Here is a 21133-nt window from a genome sequence, read left to right on the forward strand (position 1 = left end):
AGTTGGACGAGTTTATCCTTGTCTGTTTGTTGTGAGCCGACAATAACAGCTATAGAGATGGATTTCATCACATAAAAAACACAAACAAAGAACATGAATGAGTAAAGTTGCAGGCACATCAAAAACCTCCTGAGGGAAAGTAATACGTGCAAAACTGTGGTTAACACACAGGGTGCAGAGCAGTGTAATTGCAGCCACTAATGACTATAATAATATACTTTAACACTGGGCTGCTCAACTCTGGGCTGCCTCTGCTGATTGCAATCATTGTTAATTGCACGTGTTTGAGCCAATTAAGAACAGTAGCAATTTCAACTGTTGCTGCCCTGACTATGTCCGTCTCATTCTAGCAAGTTTACCGAAAATCAGCTTTTCGTTTTATGAAAAACATTTTTTTAGGGGGAGGAAAATGTAATCACGGAAATGAATAAAGTGAGGAGTAAGCAATAACTTCAAAAAACTAATTATCGTCAGAGCAAGTAGTGCTAGACGTGCCTTTACAAGACACAAAGATTATGTGTCTGTTTGTTCAGATTAACAACACAGCCCAGGGGAAAGTAAACCTCTAACAGCCTTTAGCCTTCTGTTCTTACTGGAAACTAAATATTGTGCCTGAAAGTACACCAAAACCAATAAAATAACTTTTAAAATGTGAGTTTTATTTCATACGGATAATGCTTTTCCCGATAAATGTAGCGCCACACCTACGATCTGACTGGCCACCCGAGAGGCCACCTCAGTTCTGGATAAATGTGTTCAAAGATATTCTGTATCCAAGACATGAAAACTCACGGATATTCAGAAATATGAAAGCGAGAACTCCAAGCACAAGTGAAAGGAGTAAATAACGATGCTCCCCATTGACTTCCATGTCCTATCCCTCAAACACAGGCGCTGCATCTCAAGGACATGTCAGAGCCTCACCCTTTTAAAATCAAACCAAGTGCACTACTTTAACATTAATCATTGTAATGTTGGGTAAATAGATCAGATCAAAACACATTTACTGAGCTGAGACTGGAAGTGCTGTTGATGACATGATTTTTTTTAAAACTTGAATCTCTGGGTTGACATTGTAGGCACTGCAGCCTGAAGATGGTGTTTAGAAAGTCTCAATATCACTTTTATATTCTAAATATCACAATTAGTTGTATTCTAACTTATTAATAACATGCTTCATGAATTTTAAACAGCTGCACTCACATCTTAACCACATAAGTTTGAATACTTTCACTGGCTGGCAGTGCAAACTAAAGATTGTTTACTGGCAATTGTATCTCCACCACCACTCCATCCTCCTTGCACAGTACTCGTATGCTCTTGCAGCCAAGAGGAAACACTGTTATAGGAGTCAACAAGCCTCATATTGGTTGCATCTAACAGTACGGAAAAGAAGAAACCTTCTTGACATTTTTACATGTACTTGGTAACAATAATCTGCACAACAAAGATGAGAAAATACGCAAGCTTTATTGGACAGTCACACAACAAATGGTCGCTTTGCTTTTATGCCACAAATAGCAGCATGGGGCACTTTACAAGCCTCTCCAACAGTCAGAGCGTGGTCAGGGAGAGCAGTGTCATGCCTATAAATATCACCCCTCGCCAAGTCCTGGCATGATGGAACCAGCCGAGCTAGCTAGACGCTGAGGTAACATGTCATTGTGCGGAAACTAAAGCTATTGACAGGCATCCAACTGGCCCGTACTGCAGTGAAATGCTACCCCTAAAGTTACACAGGCACATCTGACTCACGACAGAATGGCTTTCCTTAACTTCCAGTGCCTTCTCTTTTTTTTCTCTTTTTACATTAAGGGCCTTGATGCCTCATTAAGTTTCCCCTTTATGAGACAAAACCATTTGGAAATGTACTGTATACTTCATCGCTGCCACTTAGGCTAAAAAGAAAAATGTTCCAAACATATTCTGCAAAAAGAAAAAATATAATTGTGTAAGAACTTATAAAGCGAAGCTGTACAATTTTCCAATTCTGAAAACACTTGTGATAGGTCTTTTGCGGTTATCCTTGTTCTTCAGGGTACATCAATACATCACCATTAAAATCAGAGCCGTGCATGCCTCTGTGCGTGGTTGTGTTTGTTACCATCCCCATTCCCCTGTTTGAATAGCAGTATAATAGCTTTTACTCATAATACCTATAACTAAGTAAAAAACAGTCATCTTTAAATGGAAAAAAAAACCATCTCTTCTAACATTTTTTAGGCAGATCAGCCTCATTCATTCACTGACCATCACTTCTGAGTGTCTGCATGTGTATTTTCACAGATTGAGACTCTCGGGGGACTATACTCTGAATTTCACCTGCTGCACCCATGTAGCTTGCACACACACAGATACATAGTGCCAGCAGCCATTTCACCATGCTCCTGAATGCCATTAATTCCTGTGCCACATCTCCTTAGGTGAGAAACTGGTGACAGAGGCAACCTCGGTGAGAGAAATGTTCCTCCTCTGCATCGCCGTCCCTCTCTTTTCTCTTTCCATCCCTTCAGTTCCATCCATATTCAGCAGGTTGAGGCATGCGGAATGAGGAGAGACGGAAGAGGAAGGTGGAGATGGGGAGAAAGGGGGAAGTTGGTGTGGGTGATTGTAAATTCAGCACCAGCGCGTCTTGTTGCACGAGAATGACCCATCATTTTACACTGGGCCAAATGGCATGAATTCATAAATATAAATAACAGCAGCAAATTCATCTTTTCAGGATGGCGTACAGAAGCACAGGCAGGGCCACATTAGAATAAAGATGCCTTCTCTCTCACTATCTTTCTATCCTCTTATTATTACCCACTGCACACCCTTCTTGCCTTCTTTATCAACTTCCACGTTTTCCCAGCTCCTTCTTCCTAATTTCCCTTTTCCTCCACTATCTGCTTCCTTTTTTTGTTGTTGTTGTTCTCTTCCAACCAGTGCATATCTACTTCGTGATGATTCAGAGTTATACAGTATGTGGGAAGAGCAGACGAGTACACAGTTTTTCTTGCTCTCTTATGGAAGAATATGCATTAGACCTAACTCCCCTTGCACACTTTTCTACAGTATTGAAACTGCTTTTGAAAAATGTTTCAGGTGTAGGTTTAGGGGTGAAAGAACACACAAGAGACCTAACAAGCTGAAGTAGGAAGCAGCAAATGAGTGGGAAGAGATTGGCCTGGGCCGCTGACAGTTGGATTGATTAACAGCTTGGCTCTGCCTCTGAAAAACTGACATCCTTTGATTTTGTACAGTTCTTCAGTTCTTTTCGCTGCAAATTTCCATCCGCCCTACCCCCTTTGATTGTTCAGCTCGCTGCTTTATATTCTTCTTGGCAATACTCAGTCAAACGTACACACACAATCAACAGTTCTGAATGTGGCTGTACACACCGAGAGGCACACAAAACATTATACCAAGGGCAGATACAACTGATTAGTCAAACTGCCACCTCTCCACACCACCAACGCTAATGGTTACCACAGTAGTCAGAGATAAATATGTCCAATCAGAGACAATCACTGAGCGGGCTGAAGAGGCAGGTGAACTAATGACAAGGATGGAAGAGAATGATGAAATCCTCTCACAGAGCCTGACAGTCATTTGGCAACAGTGAAAACAAGTGGGTTTATTTTTTTTTCCTCGTGCATCAGGTGGGAACGAATGACACCCACAGCCTCCATCTCTCTCTCTCTCGTTCATCCTTCTATCAAGCTCCCCCCTCACGGTCTCTCCAACTCTCCAACTCCATTTGCCACTTTTCTGTAATAAAAACTCCACCTGAAGGGATTAAACAAATGTAAATACAGGTAAAGTATAATAGCTAGACCAGCACACCATGCTTTTACTCTTTCAACTTTATGTTGAAATGAATATGCAGGCCAAAGTACAACAGACTGCAGCTGCTGAAAATGTTTGAGTGTGAGTTCAGAAAAATAACTGAATAGCTGGATTACTGCCACTCAAGCCTAATTTTAGTGGCAGGTGTAGAACTTTGCTAGAGGTTGAAGCAGGTAATGACTAATAAAAAAGGAGGCAATGTATTTTTCTTTTCTTTTAAGATGTGCTGCAATGCAGAAAAATCTAATCAGACAAGTGTTATTGTTATCGTCAGGATTATTTTACACTTTTCATTGAAGATTTGGGAAAAAGGAGGGGACAATAAAAGCTAAACATCTGATTTATTAAAAATTTGAAACTCGCTGCTGCTACCTATTTGAAATATTTCTGATTGGTCGGTATTTAAAAAAAAAAAAAAGCTCTTTCTTTGGCATAGCATTTTGTTTTCATGTAGTTTTTCATTGCTACTAGTCTGTAGCTGATACAGATCAAACTGCTGCTAACAAATAGGCCCCACTTTATTGCTCTGCTGTTTAATTTTTTTGCAAGTCTGCCAGCTTCTAAGTAATATCAATATATCTGTACTCAACGTCAGCGAACAACGCCAAAGTATTACCTGGTCTGTAATCAGTTCATGCAACCCCTGCATATGGCCCGCCTAAACGATCCTTCTCAGGCAGAGAACCAGCGCATTACTCAGGCCAGCACATGTGTCATAAGCCCTCTGTTGAGTGAATTTATAATGGAAACACAGAGCACAAGCAAAGAAGAAAATGCACTTAAGGGGTGCTTAATCACAGATGTGGCTCCTTGGTCTAAATCAGAAATGGATGAGGAAAACTGGAACTATATGGGCGCATGGATGTTCCAGCACTTTGTGGAGAGCAAAAAGGCTCCGAGGCATTAATGATGAACACTATACAGTTATTCATCTTCCAGATTTAGAGCTTTAAGGAGTTCTTCAAATAATAATGACTCTGAAAAGATTCAACAAAAAGGTCTTGCTTGGGAGAACATGGTTGATCTAATGTATAGGACTTCGGCCGATGGCGGCGCCAGATTTTAAATCTCTCAAAACATATAAGAGAAAGGTCATACGTGGCTCGTTTTTTTATTCAACCCCGAAATTTTCATGTTGTTTTCCTGTTGCTGCTAAAGGCTCTTTATGGAAAATGGGTACGGTGTTACATGCCAAACAAAGGTCAGTACGTGTGTGTGGAAAACTGAGTCGTGTCAAATCACAAAGGTCAGTATGACGCCTGCTTGCGAGAGGTAAGAATTTCTGTGAGTGACTGGTGCCTTCGGTATGAAGAAAAGGCCGCATCTGCTCAGTTTATTCACAGGATCTCAGATATTGCAACATTATAACAAGAAAATTAAAACAGATGAACAGTTAATACTGTTCTGCCCATATTCGCGCACTTTACAGTACTTTAGATGTGGGTAAGCAGTTTCACGCTTTAGTCATCTTGTAGGTGTAACTACCGCTGATGATTGCTCTGCAAAATCACATTACAGCTGTGGACTATGAGGCCATTTCACAGAATTAAGCGCACCCCGTACTGCAAACAACATTTGCTTGTGATGTTTCTCGGATAGTTACACTCCCATCCCTGTATACAGTGTTAAACAAATTTAAGAGTGTTTCCATTAACACAAATCACTTGATTTAAACATCACCGAAACTTTATGGGAACCTCTGGAGCATCAAACGCAACAGAGATTTACACCCTCGCCTCTATCCTTCAAAGAAATGGAGGCTTCTTCGGCACTGAAGAAGTATCGTAGCACACAAATGGAACCGAAATAGAACATAATAAAGATAACGTATGTGCATGTGTCAGTAATAAAACTCGCGCACTAATATCTCTAATAGTCGATTAATATATTTATTTATAAGGAGAATAATCGTTTTCTACTTAGTCAGTTGCGATGTACTCGTTCTGCACAGCCACACAGTGTTAAAGAAAAGAGTCTGAAAATCGAGTGCTGCAAACAGACAACAAAGCAATAATGTCACCTCGGAGAAAACGTGTTTAGTTTGAAAGTCCAGGGTCCACTGCTGACACTCGAGTTCCTTTTGATGGAACCAAGACAAACTGCATTTATTGAAATGTCAAAAACGGTTGAACTAGCATTCCAGACGACTGGCCAGCGTCAACATACACTGCTGTTTATTTCCTTAACACCTCGCTAAGTTGACTAAACGGACATCCCACGGGTCTACTCGCTACATCACCACTGCTCCACTGAAACTGTAAAGAATCGCATTAGATTCTTATATTAATCTACACAACATGATGGAAACCAAATTATAGGAGGTGGCTGTGGCCTTAACGCTTCTTCTACCCATCTTATTTCTGTGGCTTCTTTCTGGTGTGGGTCTGTGTTGGATATTCTAACAACTAGCCTTTATCACACACACACGCTGCCTCTCCTCGCCGTATGCAAAAGGTGTAGAAAAAAGGCAGTGAAAATGATAACTGATAACCCCCCGGGGCAAATACAGCAGGTGGCTGAGGAAGAACTGTAAGCGTATGAATGCGCTTTCATCATCCTGCAGATCAAAACAGCACACTAAGGATGGCTTGTTTGATCTTAAGAAATTATGATGTAGTTAATGCCTGAGCAGAATCTGGAGCTTAAAAATCCAATGGCTCTGTACCAAAGAGGGACAAAAATGTCAACTTCGCATCAGCAGGCCGGGATACCTGGAAGTCGATTCCTTTATCTTTAGGAAAATGTCAAAAAAGAGCAATATGCGGAACCTATCTATATGAGAGTCAAATGTCCGTAGCTATACTCTGATCATAGAGTAAATCAAAAACCGCATACAAAAGTATTAACTAACTACAAAGAGCAGTTAGCTCATTATTTATCACATTCAAATGTTTTGGGGGTTTTTTTAAACAAACTAATTAACAACAAATTTCTATCTCACACTTTTTCAGCAGCTAGTGAGCTATCAGCATGGAAAGTTGGTCTTTATTCCTGGTTGTAATCCCCGATTGGTCAACTGTTTATCCAGCTGGCACATACAACTGTCTCAGTGAGTACAAAGGAATTTCTGTCTGAATTACTGAAGAAATCAAAGCAGGCTCAATATTCAATATAATTATTTTTCTTGGAGAACTGTTACAGGACGAACAACGAGGCAGCGCGTAGAAATGCAGAGCGGGTTGGTCTTAAACATTAGAATCACTATAGAATGTAATGTTAAGACTTTTTGTCAAGTTAAGTAGGCATGTAGACCGTCTGCAGGCTCAGTGTTTCAATTTGAAATAAAATAATGAGTCTGTTTTTTATTTAATAGGTTTAATTCAGCAGGTTCACTTCAATAAAGAAAGAACTGCACTGGATGGCAGAGATATAGGTCTCAAGTCCAAGGGCTTGAATTATATGAAAACATAGAGATAGTGTTTTGGAAAAAAGCCCCATTCTATTTAAAATTTGGGAAAATCTTTTGCCATCTTTAACCCATATACATTATTAGTCAGTATATCATCCCTTCATGCACTCTCCTGGGTGTTTCATGCAGTCTCCTTCAGCTTTTCCTTGTTCTTTTTCTCTAGCAAATATCATGCATCTCAGCCAGACTGAAGACAGCTGATTGATTCAATCAGTTTAGGTTATTCCACGCCTTTACCTAAAGGTTGTTTACAGTCATTGTCCTGCTGAATGATGAAGCTACTTTGGCTCCACATTTCAGAATCCCCCCTCTCTACAGTCACATTCATTCTGCTGCTAACGTCGGTAGTAAAATTGTGGATAAATGTGTGTCAGCTCCATTCGCAGCTGTAAGAGCCCAAGCCATGACAAAACCGCCATGTTTGACAGATGAGGCGGTTCGCTGTGAGTCATCTGCAGTTTTTCTTTTCCACCACTTTTCGTTTACATAATTGTAATAAAAAAGTTTTCTTTTGTTTCAGTTTTGTTGAAACAGTCCACCAGTTGTTGTTTTTTTTGTTGTTGTTTTTTTTACCTCTAATGCGGCCTACAGGAAAGTTGCATCTTGTTTTTTATCCACTGAGGTTAAGGTCATGGATAACTGAATACCTACATTCAGGGGAGCATTCTTGACATGCTGTGCAGCCGTAGAGAAATTTTGCTTAACAATGCAAATGATTTTCTAGTTATCCACCAGACCTTTGCCCTTTGGTCCAGCAGGGCATCATCTCACATGTACTTCTTCTTTAGTGCTGAATTAAACTACACAAATGCAAGCAAAGACCTGGTATCCATTATTATATATTAAATAAAATGTGTTAAAGACCAGATACATTTATATTGTGATATGGTGGTATAGAAAAAAGGTTGATATGCCTATCTTTAACGGTCATCAAGATTATTGGGCGTTAATCACATATATGGGAGTTTTGTTGTTACAAATTCTATGGCTACAGCTGTCAAAGAGGTGGTCATTGTTAACCTGGGCCCTGGAAGATCCAGTATGGAAATCTCGTTCTTTATGATCTGCAAGTTTAGCTCAACTAAGATTTTATGTTGGATGCCCTTCCTCATTCAACCCTCTCAGTTCATCCAGGCTTGGGTCCCGGCTTGGGATTACACTGCCAAATGAAGCCTAAAATAATGTGCAAAGATGCAAATAAACTTACCACACAGAATATCAGAGACATTTCTATCTTTGTAATGTAGAGTAAAGAGATAAAAAGGAAGAGGAAGGAGCAGAAAGAAGCTTTAACATGGGGGTCTAACAAGGACTGACTTGCTTCTAGAAGAATTGCAGTTACAGTTATTTACAGCATCAGCTTGGCTCTTCACCCCCAGAAATTGCCACTTAAACAAAACACAGACACAAGGATGATCACATGACTTGGCATGGCTTAAGAAACAGAAACTTAAGAAACTTGACAACTGTGACTAATGGCAGGGCACTACTGGTGCTTTAGTTAAGCTTTGTAGTAAAATATACTGTACAACTAAATGGAGTATTTGATTAGATGTTTCTTTTATTTTTAATACAAGCACAGATTGTCTTGTTATAAACAGTATGTGTGTAAATCATAATTGAGAAATATTTGAAAATTTTGACATGTGCTCACTGATGCTGGTACAAATCAGCCACGTGGCGCTGTTATCTGGAGTTACTGGTGCCCTATACTTCTTTCTTTGCCATGAAAATTTGGCATTACCTTAACTTTTTGTGTGAAGCCTCTTTGTAAAACAGTGATGCATGTCCCAGGGTGACTGGTGGGGGTAGTGCACTCAGCTACTATCTGAGCCAAGTTTCCTCGAATACCAATGGTTTGTAAAAACACACCAACAGTGCCAAATAACTGGCTAAAGCATTCATCTCTCATTTCTAATCCTTGTTAATATTATTATTTCTTTTAAAATTCTAAAGCTGAAAAATCTGTCTCTTTAACTTAACAATGTCCCCATTTTTCCAACCTCTCATCACTCATTCCTTCCCTCTGATCTCTTCTTTACCACTTCCCTCTTTGGCAGAATGATGGAGTAGGGATGTCAATGGAGAGGCATGACAGTCAGATCGTTGGCTGTCACATAGACTGATGTTTGTTTCTTCCCACTTAGACAAATCTGACAGTTTAACAATGAACTTCTCAATGTCCAAACACTTGCTGCGCCTACACGTATACTTTCAGATGTACACAATCATCACACTCGGAAGAGCTATAAGTTGAGCAAGCACCCCGCTGTGTTCGAATAAACGCAAACACGGATACACTGCCACGTGGTCAGATTGGTACTCTGGATCTCATATCACATGGAGTGTGATGAGTTGGAACAAAGAATGTCGGGTCAAAAGGAAACAATGTTTTTAACACTCAGATGCGACTGTTGTTAAGATGTTAATAACAGACATCCTCTTAAGTTAAAGGAAATTCAACCTGCAGTATGCACGGTCAACTGCCACTTTCTAATGTACACCTGGGTTAACTGCTCATTAATTCAAATATCTAATCAGCCAATCACATGCACCATGTGCATATACTGTAAGCATGGAGACGTCAAAAGGAGCATCAGAATGGAGAAGAAAGGTGGAATATGGCGTGTTTGCTCATGTCAGATGGGCTTGTCCGATTATTTCAAAAACTGTTGATTAACTGAGCCTCAGTCTCAACTTTAAGGTCAAAATGAAAATAAAGTAATGACAACTAACCAACTGTGACCAAAAGTTCCACTACGATCTAAATTTGGTGTCACCTAAAAAGAATAACGTCTAAAAACAAAAAATTCTGTATGGTTACTGAGAGATCAACAGTTTAATCATTAGCATGTTAAATATCCAAAACACAAGAAAGAATATTAGGTTAGTGAATATAAAATAATACAAGACAAAACAGTGATTTAATCTTAAAATCTTCTTATTCTTCTTTAACAGAACAACTACATGCAGAGGTGGGTTTTTTTTCCCTTTGCAGGTGTTTACAGTTGGACAGGGGTTTGATATCCTTCCTACTAGCTCAGCTTCTTCAATAATAGATGCCTGTAAGATGTTACTGTTCTATCTCCAGCTAGGGGGCCGTGAGCCAGCGGTTGCAATGGCTTGTGGAGGGTTATTCATAGAATGCGTGCACACAAGTGCGCACATATACACATGCATGCACACTCTTCCCATTTCAACCATGCAATCCTGCTCCCTCCTCTCCCAGCTGCCCTATTAAACTGAAGAATCTCGGGAAGTGAAATGAAACTAGTAAATCTTGACTGCTTTTATGATTGACTTGATATGATTTGTATTATAATTTGGACCCGGTGCTCCATCTTGCTCTCTCCTGCTGCCTCCCACCAACTTACTCCCTCCCCCCTTACTACTCCTTTCATTACTTAGATTGGCTCTTGTGAAATAGGCCATGGGGTCTTCATAACGCGCATATATTCATATGTATACACACATGCTCAACTTTAAAACCTTGCGGTCTCTTAATAAGTAGTTCTAAATGTGGCGTAAAGGCAGCAGAATGTAGGGAGCACTTAAATGTTTTAAAAGTGTCCAACTTTCACCTCAGTATGAGGAGAAAGCTTGAATGTGTAGATGAGATGAACACTTACAGCAAAAAACTGAGAACAAACAACGCAATCAGACCCCTCCCTGCACAGATTGGGCTGACTTCATAAATTAATGTATGAGAAAGCCTGCAGAGATAACCATTGGGCATAAGGGCCTCGGAGAGAATCATTATATCGACTAGGTGATGGACTAACTGACGGACTGACAGACTGATGGAGTGACTGTCTGAATGAATGCTTTGAAATGCAGGCAGTTTGAAGCTGAAAGTCTCAGGGTCTTTGACCATCTGACTCTGAACAGACAAAAGGCAAGAGAGGGCAGCTTTTCCAACTACGGGCCCTTTAGCCTTCTGTGACTTCATCAGAAGAAATGATAACTACAACTCCGGCTTCCACTCTGCTTGGCTGATGCCCTAGGGCAACACTTTCCTCACCGTTCTCCCTCTGTTAGTGAGAGCATCTGTTGAAAATGAAGGCCAAGTCGTAAGTGCTGGCCAGGCCTTTCTACTTCACGCTCAGATCAGGAGCCTAAGCACCTGCAACACCCTTCTTTATAAAACTACTTTTTTTCTAGTGACAATTTGCCAATGAGAATTCAAAAGGCAGGTCTTATCGGAGTAACAGCAGAGAGCGAGCCTTCGCCTAAGTAGCTTTTTAACCTTCTTTTCAAACTAGCTTTTATGTACAGAGAGTTTTTACAAACAGATTTTACATGAGCAGGACAGACTGCTCTGCCCACTCTCTATCACGGTCATTAGAATCCATAAAATGAAACCCAACTCTCAGTCTCCTTACTATCACTGTTTAACTTCTAACCACTATTTTTCCCAGCATAGCAAAAATATCTCCTATGTAGCGAGAATTAACTCTGGCCAAGCTTCTGACACAGCCACAGAAGGGCCTACAGCCACACATCTGTCTCCAAAGCTAAATGAGTCACAGAAGCCTGGGCCCAGTTACCTGCTGGGGCCCCATGTCTGTCCCAGTTGCTGACCACAGGAACACACATGTGCACAATTTTACACAAGGACACAGGCAGAGCGGCAAATACACACACACATATGCACGCCCTTTCTCTCCGCGATTTTCCAGTCTCCTGCGGATGGCACGTGTTATATCAACAACCTTTCCTGCCAATATCATCTCTTTTTAACAAAGTAGGAGCAAATCATTCAGTCTACATTCTGTGGTGAGAGGCCAAGGCAAACTGGATCTGCTGAGGCAATGGCATAGAAGCTCCTGGCACCGGGAGCAAAGCGGGGCAGAGAGGAAATGAGAGGAGAGAAGAGGAAACAAGGACAGAAGGAAAAGAGGAGAGGTCATATAAGAGGAGACACGAGGAAAGAGCAAAGTATGGCACAGGAAGCACATTAAATCTATCTGTATGGTAATGCTATTACCTCCCATCCGATCAGCATGGTCCCCTCCGCACTAACTGGCTACCCTCTAGCTTTCATTAGCAACATGAATTATGGATCTGCTCTTGCATCTAAATGCTAAGCATTATGCCATTTGTGATGCATTTTTCCACATTCTTCCTTCTCTTTCTTTACCGACTCCCCTGTCTCCCTCCACCTTATCCTCCTGGTCTTTTCCAGAGTTGCCACAGACTACAATTACTGCAGAACCATTAGGTCCATGTTGACAAAATTTCCATACCATCATATACCCCTTGAGATGCCGATCGTGAGAAGTTTTCAGATACTGCAAGCATGTGCACGCGCACAGACACACACACACACACACACACACACACACACAAGTGCATCATACAAAACAAAGATTTTCTTCTGCAAGATGTGGCAGCACCAAAACTGTCAAGGGGAAGATGGAAAACGAGGATAAATGGACAAAATAAGTAAATTCTATAAACAGAAACAATGAAAAAACTGTGAGAAAATGCGTGGAGACCAGTAAAGAAATATGAGTTTAAAAAAAGAAGTACGGGATAAGAAGAGGATGAAAGAGTTTCTTCTGTTTCATGCTGCTACAGTGTGAGTGAAACCGCATCAGTACGCCTATTGCAGTGCAGGTTTTTAGACGATGCATCAGTAGAGCGTCTGAAACTGGACACTGTGTAATAACAGCTCACTAAAAACATTACAGCTACTCATAAAGAGCCCAAACTCACTTTAATAGCTGTTGAGATGTTTCCTTTGGTCTGACTCCGGGGAAAAGGAAAACATCAGAACAGGCAGGCGGAGAGATGGGGTTTTGTGTGGACTAATACAGGTCAGTGGATCTGTCTGCAGCTAGATGATCCGTATGACTTTTCTGCAAAGCCCCAAACCAAGTTCATTTGTGTGTCCAGCCGTTCTTTCATTAACAGAGTCACAAATAGCCCCGCTGCGGTTAGATGAATGACATCAACCTCTCATTGACTCCTTTACGAGCTCTTCTGACCAGCGTGAGAAACCATGGGATTGAAACCTCACGAAGGTACGGCCCAACAACCCAGCTGAAAGTACACGTGCAGAAACACACGCACGCTTTGCAGAAAAGACGATACACACACACACACGTACATACACACAAGCAAAATCTACAGAACAGCGCTAGCTTAGACCGCACATACTTTCCCATGCTGATGGAGGAGTTACTAAGTTTTACAAGTTGAGTTTCTCCTCCTAGCCACATTTTTGGGTAAAACGCAAGATCTTTTTTGGAAACACACACCAAAGCAGACTTTTAACTCATGATTCAGATTGTTATAGTTGGAATGTGAACAGAGAGCACATACACATCACAGAGAACATTAGTTCTTGCCACTGTATGCCCTCCCCCTCACAAACTCGTAAAGCATCATCAGATTACAACAGGAGGAGAAGGTCAATCAAAAGGCAAAAATATAGACACTGGAGAGAAGGACTGGAGGACAGTTGGGCAAAAGGTGTGTTCATATTGATGGGAGCACTTCACTGTGCATCCATATGAGCTGAATGTGTTTGCGTTTTGGCAGAGTGTGAGGCAAATAGCACGACAGAGAAACGAGAAGATTCAAACAGTACAACATGGAAGAAAAACATTTTGTAGCACACCCATACACAGAGACAAAAACAAGCAAGGATCTCTCTAACCTTCCCTGTTACCGTTGGCTCGTTCCAATCAATACACTGATATTGGAAAAACTGTCCCACAATGAACTTTTAGTTTTGTCTAAATGCACAGAAAGAGATTATAAAGAAACACGAGAAGAAAGTCATGGACGGTTATTTGTGTGAAGGAGAGTTTAATGTATAATCATGTACAGATGTTTTAACTAAAATCTATGAAAGAGGTCTATAAATGTAACTATTTATAGACAGAGAGTGAAACAGAGAACGGCAGAGAGAAGAAACGTGTTTCCATATACTGGGAAAATAATGCTTCTTGGGGACATAAGCTGAAAACTTCAGACTGCACTCTGCCATCTCACGTTTTCAGTGCAGTGTGTGAGGTATTAGTCCTTTAACAAACACGGAACATCTTTGAAAAAGGTGCAACTCAAATGTACAGTGAACAGGGCCAGCTACGAAAACATGACCAGAGAAGCTATAATTACAACATTAAAGCACATTATCTCTGTGTGAGTTTATGTTCAGTAAATTATTCAATCATATTTCTACAAAGCAAATAGCTGCTTCTACAATGATGCTCCAAATCTTTCATATAGACCCTAAAATATTAACTTCAAACACTGCATAGCTAACTTTTGATTATTTCTCTCATAATCAAGTAAGGCTGTTCAATATAACGATATACAGTATATCGGATGACGACATAAAAACGTCTGTTTCCTATTAAGCTATCGTTTGTTTCGTGGTGTCGTAAAATAAACAGTTTACAGCAATATTTTTTCATCGTTTTGGTGGCTATATTAATTTCTTAAAGTTCTCTCTTTCTCTTATATTTAATATAACCACACTACTGAAGGACAAGCGCCTGTTTTTATGCGTTGTCGTTAGCAACAGCGACGGTAACACCTTCGCGTGTCCGCTTGCTAATGTTCCACATAAACCTTTCACAATAAAGCTCAAGATCCTGTTGAGACTTTTCAAAATAAAGAATCACGTGAAAGAGTATGCAGAGTTTATGGATGAGAAGCAAAAAAGAGCAGTCAGGTGCTAAAAAAATAAACCTTAGACTAAAACTTTCAAAGAAAATGGTGGCCGTTACAACTTATGTCTAAAAATGTATAGTTTCATGCATCGGTTAAAACACTGGACTCCAGGTAAAGGATGCCCAGATGGAAACACTTCACGCAAGTTGCCCGAGATTCACAGAATTTACATAAAATGTTACATTTTTGTGATTTGTATTGTTGTCAGGACGATAAATGTCTTATCTCGGGATATGAGATTTTGGTAATATCGCACAGCCCTATATAAAGTTACACTTAACAGTAGGTCATCTAACTCATGATCCATTACAATTCACAGGTTGTTGTAATGTGTGACATACAGAAAGGAAGCAATCTTTTTTTACATTGTTTGGCTATATTGCACAAACTAATGAGAATCAAACTCCACTGTGAAGTCAAAGAGGCTCACAAACACTAACATCCAGAAAAAAATGACCTTGAATCACTTAAATCTGACCAATATCCTAAGAGGAGCAGTGATTCTTAAAAAAGAACTGAAATATTTGCATAAAAATCAAAAATGTGTCCTTGACCAAAGTTTGGGTAACAATCCATAGTCGAGATGTTGTGGTGTCAGTGTGTGAAGAAGAAGGGAAAAACCGAGAGAAAGCTGCTCTATGAAATTTAGGACAGATAGGCTTTAAGGATATTATTGGCGCAGCTAATCTAACTACAGCTAAAGCATGCCAGAAAAAGAAGGAAAAACATTTTTTAAAATAGCTGGACAATCCTTTATTTTACCTTTTCTTCAAACTGAATAAAACAGACAACCCCACCTCACTCATTAGGTTCCATTCAATTCATCAGCGCTGAATATCTGAAGCGATTTTAGCTGTTATCCTTTCAAGCTGGGGGGGTCACTTGGTGCGAAGAAACAGGGAGCTGCCTCAATGCAGGTAGCCTGAGGTGTTCTTGCATGACTGCATATGATAGTTACACAGCACTTTCAGCCCCCCAGAGACACTGACAATCAAAACAAACAGAGCCAGAGTTGGTTTGTCATGTTTCTTGCAGCTGCAAATTGCATATAACAGCCTGGTTAAATTATAGTTGCACAGCAGAATCCTTGTTATGTTAACATGACAAATGTACCATTTTGCCACTGTGCACATAAAAGCATAAACGGGTTTTTCCTGTGTTTTATTTTTTGCATAATATGTGATAGGTGCGACACTCTGGACAGACGCTTCATATTGCAGGATGTCCCCAGTTCTGCTTGGGAATCCCTTGAGAACTAACGCGACTAAATTTCTTGAATGAGAGCGTGCCACAAAGAAGGAGCGAGCTTAAGAACAGGGTTACTTATAAGTGAGAGAAATAAAGAAAGAGAAAAAAATGCCTATCCACTGTGTCATTGTCCCTCCTCCTTTGTATTCACCGGGAAGCTGGCTAAAAGACAGGCGGGGATACGGCCTCTTTTCCCCTTCATCTTTTGATAATCCCATCTTTTTTTGTGTTTGATGTTCCTCTCTATGCTCTTTGAACAAATCCCCTGTCCCTGCCCTCATAATCGCATTACCTCCTAAGGTGTGGTGCGCACAGGGTAACTGGACCTCACCAGTGCCAGCACACTACTCCACAATCCACTACTGCCTGCCAGCAAAACATACAAGCACATACTCATGCACTCCCTCTCTAAGAAACATACAAACAAATACTGAAACACACAAGAAGAAGAAGAAGAGGAAGCCAATTTTTCTCTTGCCAGAAGAGCCGACTGTGTTGAGATGGCACAAGCAAGCTACAGTTGGTTCAAACGACAAACTGGCAACAGGAGCGTCACACCTGACTACAACAGTGTGTGACCACACTAACAGATCTGGGAAAAGGAACACTGGTTTCTCTACCTGACTCGCTTTTTCTGAGAACCACAGCCACCAAAAGGGACGACAAGAGGACAAAATCACAAGAAGAAAAGGATAAGAAGAAGACAAAGACAGAAAGCAATATAAGACCAGAGCTGGGAAAGAAGAGTGGGTGACGTCCAGAAGCTATTAAAACAGTTTTTCATGTTGAGCCAACAAACATAAGTGAGTTATTAAATATGAACCATATAAGACTGGGACCACAGAGAGAGAGAAGAGCAAGTAAAAGGAAAAGAAAGAAAACAAGTCACGAAAAAACAACAAGAAAAGGTGGAGAGAATGCAGGCTTTGTGGCTCTTTCCATAGAAACTCAGAACTGTTTCTCAGATATTTCCAGAACAAAGATTTCCCAGTGTCATGTTTCTCATGCATAACGGTCGACACATTAATTACCGTGGAGCCAGAAAATACTTAAATGATCAAAGCTATAATAAGCACAATTCTGAGGGAAAGAAGTTCAAGAAAAACTGGTGAAAATGATTAATGCAGTGTTGGTTTCCTTACCTTGATTTAATACAGCGACATCAGAAGCAACATGAAAAAGAAAGAGAGAAAAAGGGCAAGATGATGGTTAAACTTTCATCTAAACAAAGAAAACCTGCATGTGCTTTGACAATGTGTCAGTGGAAGTGGAGATTTAGTGCAGCGCTTCTCACTTTTAAGCATTATCAGTAAGAGCACTAAATCATAGTTCAGCCAAGTTGGTATAGTTACAACATTGGGCTGGTTCATTTTGCCTTTTTTTTTTTAACTTCTCTATAGTTTTCCAAGCTATACCAGACTAAGAAGAAGAACAAGTCCCACTAGAATAAAAATAGCATGACAACCTCTTTGTGACTCGATGGCTGTCCCGTGATTTCACTGAATTCTAATGTTGTCAGAGATCGATTTGCAGGTAGCCGTGGTGACCAACTGGTCGCTCAGGGATTAAGGATGTAGTACCCTCAAGCTCTGAGTGACCAGTTCCCAGGTGATTGCACAGGTCACCTGGTGGGAAGCAACCTGTCTCCAAACAATCGTGGTCTGACTTGGTCGTACTCGGCCCGACTTCCGAAGGTTTGCAGTGGATTAGCGTCTAATTTATGACTGAAGACATATAGCCAACATACGGTGGGCCTGTGAGGTCAAATGCACGGCAATGTAAGAAAACATCAGAAAAAACCCCCCAACGAAAATGCTGAAAAAGCACACAAGCACACTGGAACTTGAATAAAACACAAGGGAAATAGAAAAAACGGTAGCACTGTGGCCTCACAGCAAGAAGGTCCTGAGTTCACCTCCACCACAGGTCTTTCTGTGTGGAGTTTGCATGTTTGCTTGGGTTTTCTCTGCATACTTCAGCTTCCTCCCACAGTCCAAAGACATGCACTTGGTGGGGTTAGATTAATTTCTAAATTTAAATTGCCCATAGGTGTGAATGTGAGTGTTAATGATTGTCACACTGGTGACTTGTCGAGGGTGTACCCTGCCTCTCACTCTATGGTAGCTGGGATAGGTGCCAGCCCCCTGATGACCATGATAAGGATAAACGGAAGAGAATGAATAGATGGGTAGATGGATGGATGGTTGCATGGACATGATTAAAACACACATCATCTTTATCTTTTTCTGCCTCACAACACTGATGAACCCTCTGCTTCTTTTAAGAATGGCTCAGCGGGCTCTTTCACATGGATGGTTACTGCTTTTTCTTTTGCACAGCTTTCTTTTTCCCCCAGAAATTGTATGTTTGTTAAGTGATTAATCAGAGTCGAAAAATTGTATCACTGTAGAATAAATTGTGGGAAAATCCATATGAAAGGCAAAGAAGGCTATGAAAATACCATTTAACACTGTTTTCTATTATAAAAACATTAAATCAACCATAAAAAATCCTAAACTCACACCCAAACATCTCTGAGAAATGTTTTTTTCCTCTGCAATTCTGACATCAAGACCAATTTCAAAAGAACATGTTAATGAGGTACAGTCAAATGAAAGGTTGGGAGGTAAACAACTAATTAGAAACGGTTCTTGGTGTCACCCTAATTGCTGTTTGGTTAAGATGAAGCCACCACCTCTCTACTTTTCAAAACATTTAAAAACCAGAACAGGTTCAGAGCCAACGTGACCTGTGCTGCTGGGCCACAAGTTAGACAGAAAATAGACGAGGTACAGCTACGAATGAGACCAGATTAAATCAAAAAACTTCTCACAAGCACAGAAAGACACTGACAAACCACGGGGACAAGGTGTAAGATGTCAAAACTATAAACAACAATCATAGCAGTGACAGCTCAGAGTGCATGAGGCATGGAAACTTCTGATGCACACAAACAGGCTAAACACACGTGCTTGTTCAGCCACAGAGGAAAGTCCATGCTCGCTGATACAGAGAAGAAGAAAAAACGTACACACAAACGTAAAGGCTCACACAGATGCAAACACACAACAACTCTCTGTTGGCTTTCAAAACAAAGGTATTAATCATCATTACACACACACACAAACAGAAAACGGGTGGGCTGGCGTTGGTGTGCCTGCGGGACTCGTCAAAAAGACACACTGACACCTCGGTGCAGCCTTACCGCTGCTGTCATAGCAACCAAGGTCAAGTGGTCTAAAGCTGTGTGCGTGCGTGCGTGCGTAGCACGAGTGCACATGCATCACAAGGAATTGTAACGCACTCCCAGCAGAACCGGTTGGATATAATGAGCTCGTCGCCGTCAGGATAGAGTGGGAAGACAACACAAGTCCCACAGCTGTGCAGCACAGCTCTGCCTGTCCACGCACCAAAAGCAGACACCAGATTGGAACGCAACAATTAAGCCTCCAAATAATGAAAAAAGGCATATCTTCCATTTAAATTACTAGCTGCACAATGGCCATTGTAATATTTTCCAGCATAAAAATTTGATTTTTGTTTGAAGACTAAAACACCTGTTCGACAAAGAAGAAAATATTTCGTGTAAATTCTATTTCTGAGGACACTGTTTACCTGAGGCGGTAAGACAAAGACATCTAGAAGGCAGCAAACTTACACTCATTACTGTACATCACAAGCTGGGTGGAAAAAAAGCACCCCAGCACTTAATTTTATTTTATTTACCATAAGTGATATAATTTTTATGATGTTTGCGGGGGTGGTCAACATTTCAGGTGAGCTGGCCAACATTTGTTATAAAGCACGTGAAAACAGAGTAATAATACAGTTTATCCAGTGATGCATTGAAACACCAGGTGATATCTTTTATTTTTCCTTCAGTTTAATCTTAAAGTTCAACATTTCAGTGACTTAACAGGTATGAATAACTAAATAATCATAAAATCTCCAGCTCTGCAGTATTGTCCACAGTGGTGTTGGGGTCGAGCCTGATGCCTCACAGCAAGAAATTTGGGTTTCTATATAAAGTGTGTGTGGCCCGTAATCAACCGGACGCCTCTCCAGGATGTAGCCTGCCTCTCAAGTCTATTCTCCAAAACGCAGATCCCATCTCAAGCTGGAGTTCATCCCAGCTGACCCTGTTAAGTACAGCTAATAGTGTGGTGTAACACCGCTGCCAACATTTTATTTATATCACATCATTTTTCTCTTTTATTATGAGCTGTTATTGGACAAGAGTTGACAGGAAACGTGAAAGGCAGTAAAAGATTTAGACTGCAGATCTTAGTTAGCAGTGCTTAATCAGCACCTTAGACTCCAACCTGGCATCCCAACTGTTTTAAGGATTTCATTTTCAAACAAACAATGTGGATTCCAGGCTCTCACACTTTTATTAGTTTTCAGCCCCTGTAAGTTGTCCTGCAAGGCAGACGGGCCCAAAAAAGCACAAACCTTGTAGTTAACGTTAAACATAAAACCAGTCAAGAACAACCCTTGACAAAGAGAAACCAATTCGGACATCCTTCATGCACAGACAAAACACCGTGTCAAAGATGACTTTGTGCAGAGGATGTGAAGAGGGAGCTTTTGAAGTGCAACTCAGTAGTTTGAAGTTCAACACTCCTTTCCATCTACTCCAATTTATTCTTGTTCTAGTCACTGAAGCATCAGTTTCCTGTCTCCAAACACGGCGAACTGTTGTAATCTCCAGTGGAGTGGTGTCACTCCTGACACAGTCTGTCTCAAACCACTAAAGAGGCGCTAAAGTACAAAACAACATTGGTTTCTCCTCGTGCATGAGTAAAAGCATGATCCAGACAACACCATTAAGGCCCAACCTGTCGAAAACACATACAGGCCGAGATTTAGGATCTAAAAACGCAATGTGTGAATAAGTAATCACTTCAAAGAAAAGCCAGAAAACATGTATTTTTGTGTGTTTACACATTCACATACCAG

General features: G+C 40.7%; 1 protein-coding gene across 3 annotated transcripts in view; it reads right to left on the reverse strand.

The window, feature by feature from the left end:
• The window catches only part of fbxl17 (F-box and leucine-rich repeat protein 17), a 222769-nt gene that overhangs the window by 95580 nt on the left and 106056 nt on the right, over positions 1-21133 (reverse strand). Inside the window, exon 9 of one of the 3 annotated variants that reach the window (XM_086314717.1) lies at positions 15703-15910. The exons of the other annotated variants lie outside the window; for them this stretch is intronic. Coding sequence (XP_086170843.1) covers positions 15835-15910 — 76 coding nt within the window. The 3' untranslated portion in view covers positions 15703-15834. Of the gene's footprint in view, positions 1-15702; positions 15911-21133 lie in introns of those variants that run through there. 3 annotated transcript variants of the gene reach the window in all.

Source organism: Aulonocara sp. 'chitande type north' Nkhata Bay, linkage group LG12 (assembly GCF_057382095.1).
Source record: "Aulonocara sp. 'chitande type north' Nkhata Bay isolate Kocher_YH1m ecotype deep benthic linkage group LG12, A_spYH_male_GT1.1, whole genome shotgun sequence".
Lineage (NCBI taxonomy): Eukaryota > Metazoa > Chordata > Actinopteri > Cichliformes > Cichlidae > Aulonocara > Aulonocara sp. 'chitande type north' Nkhata Bay.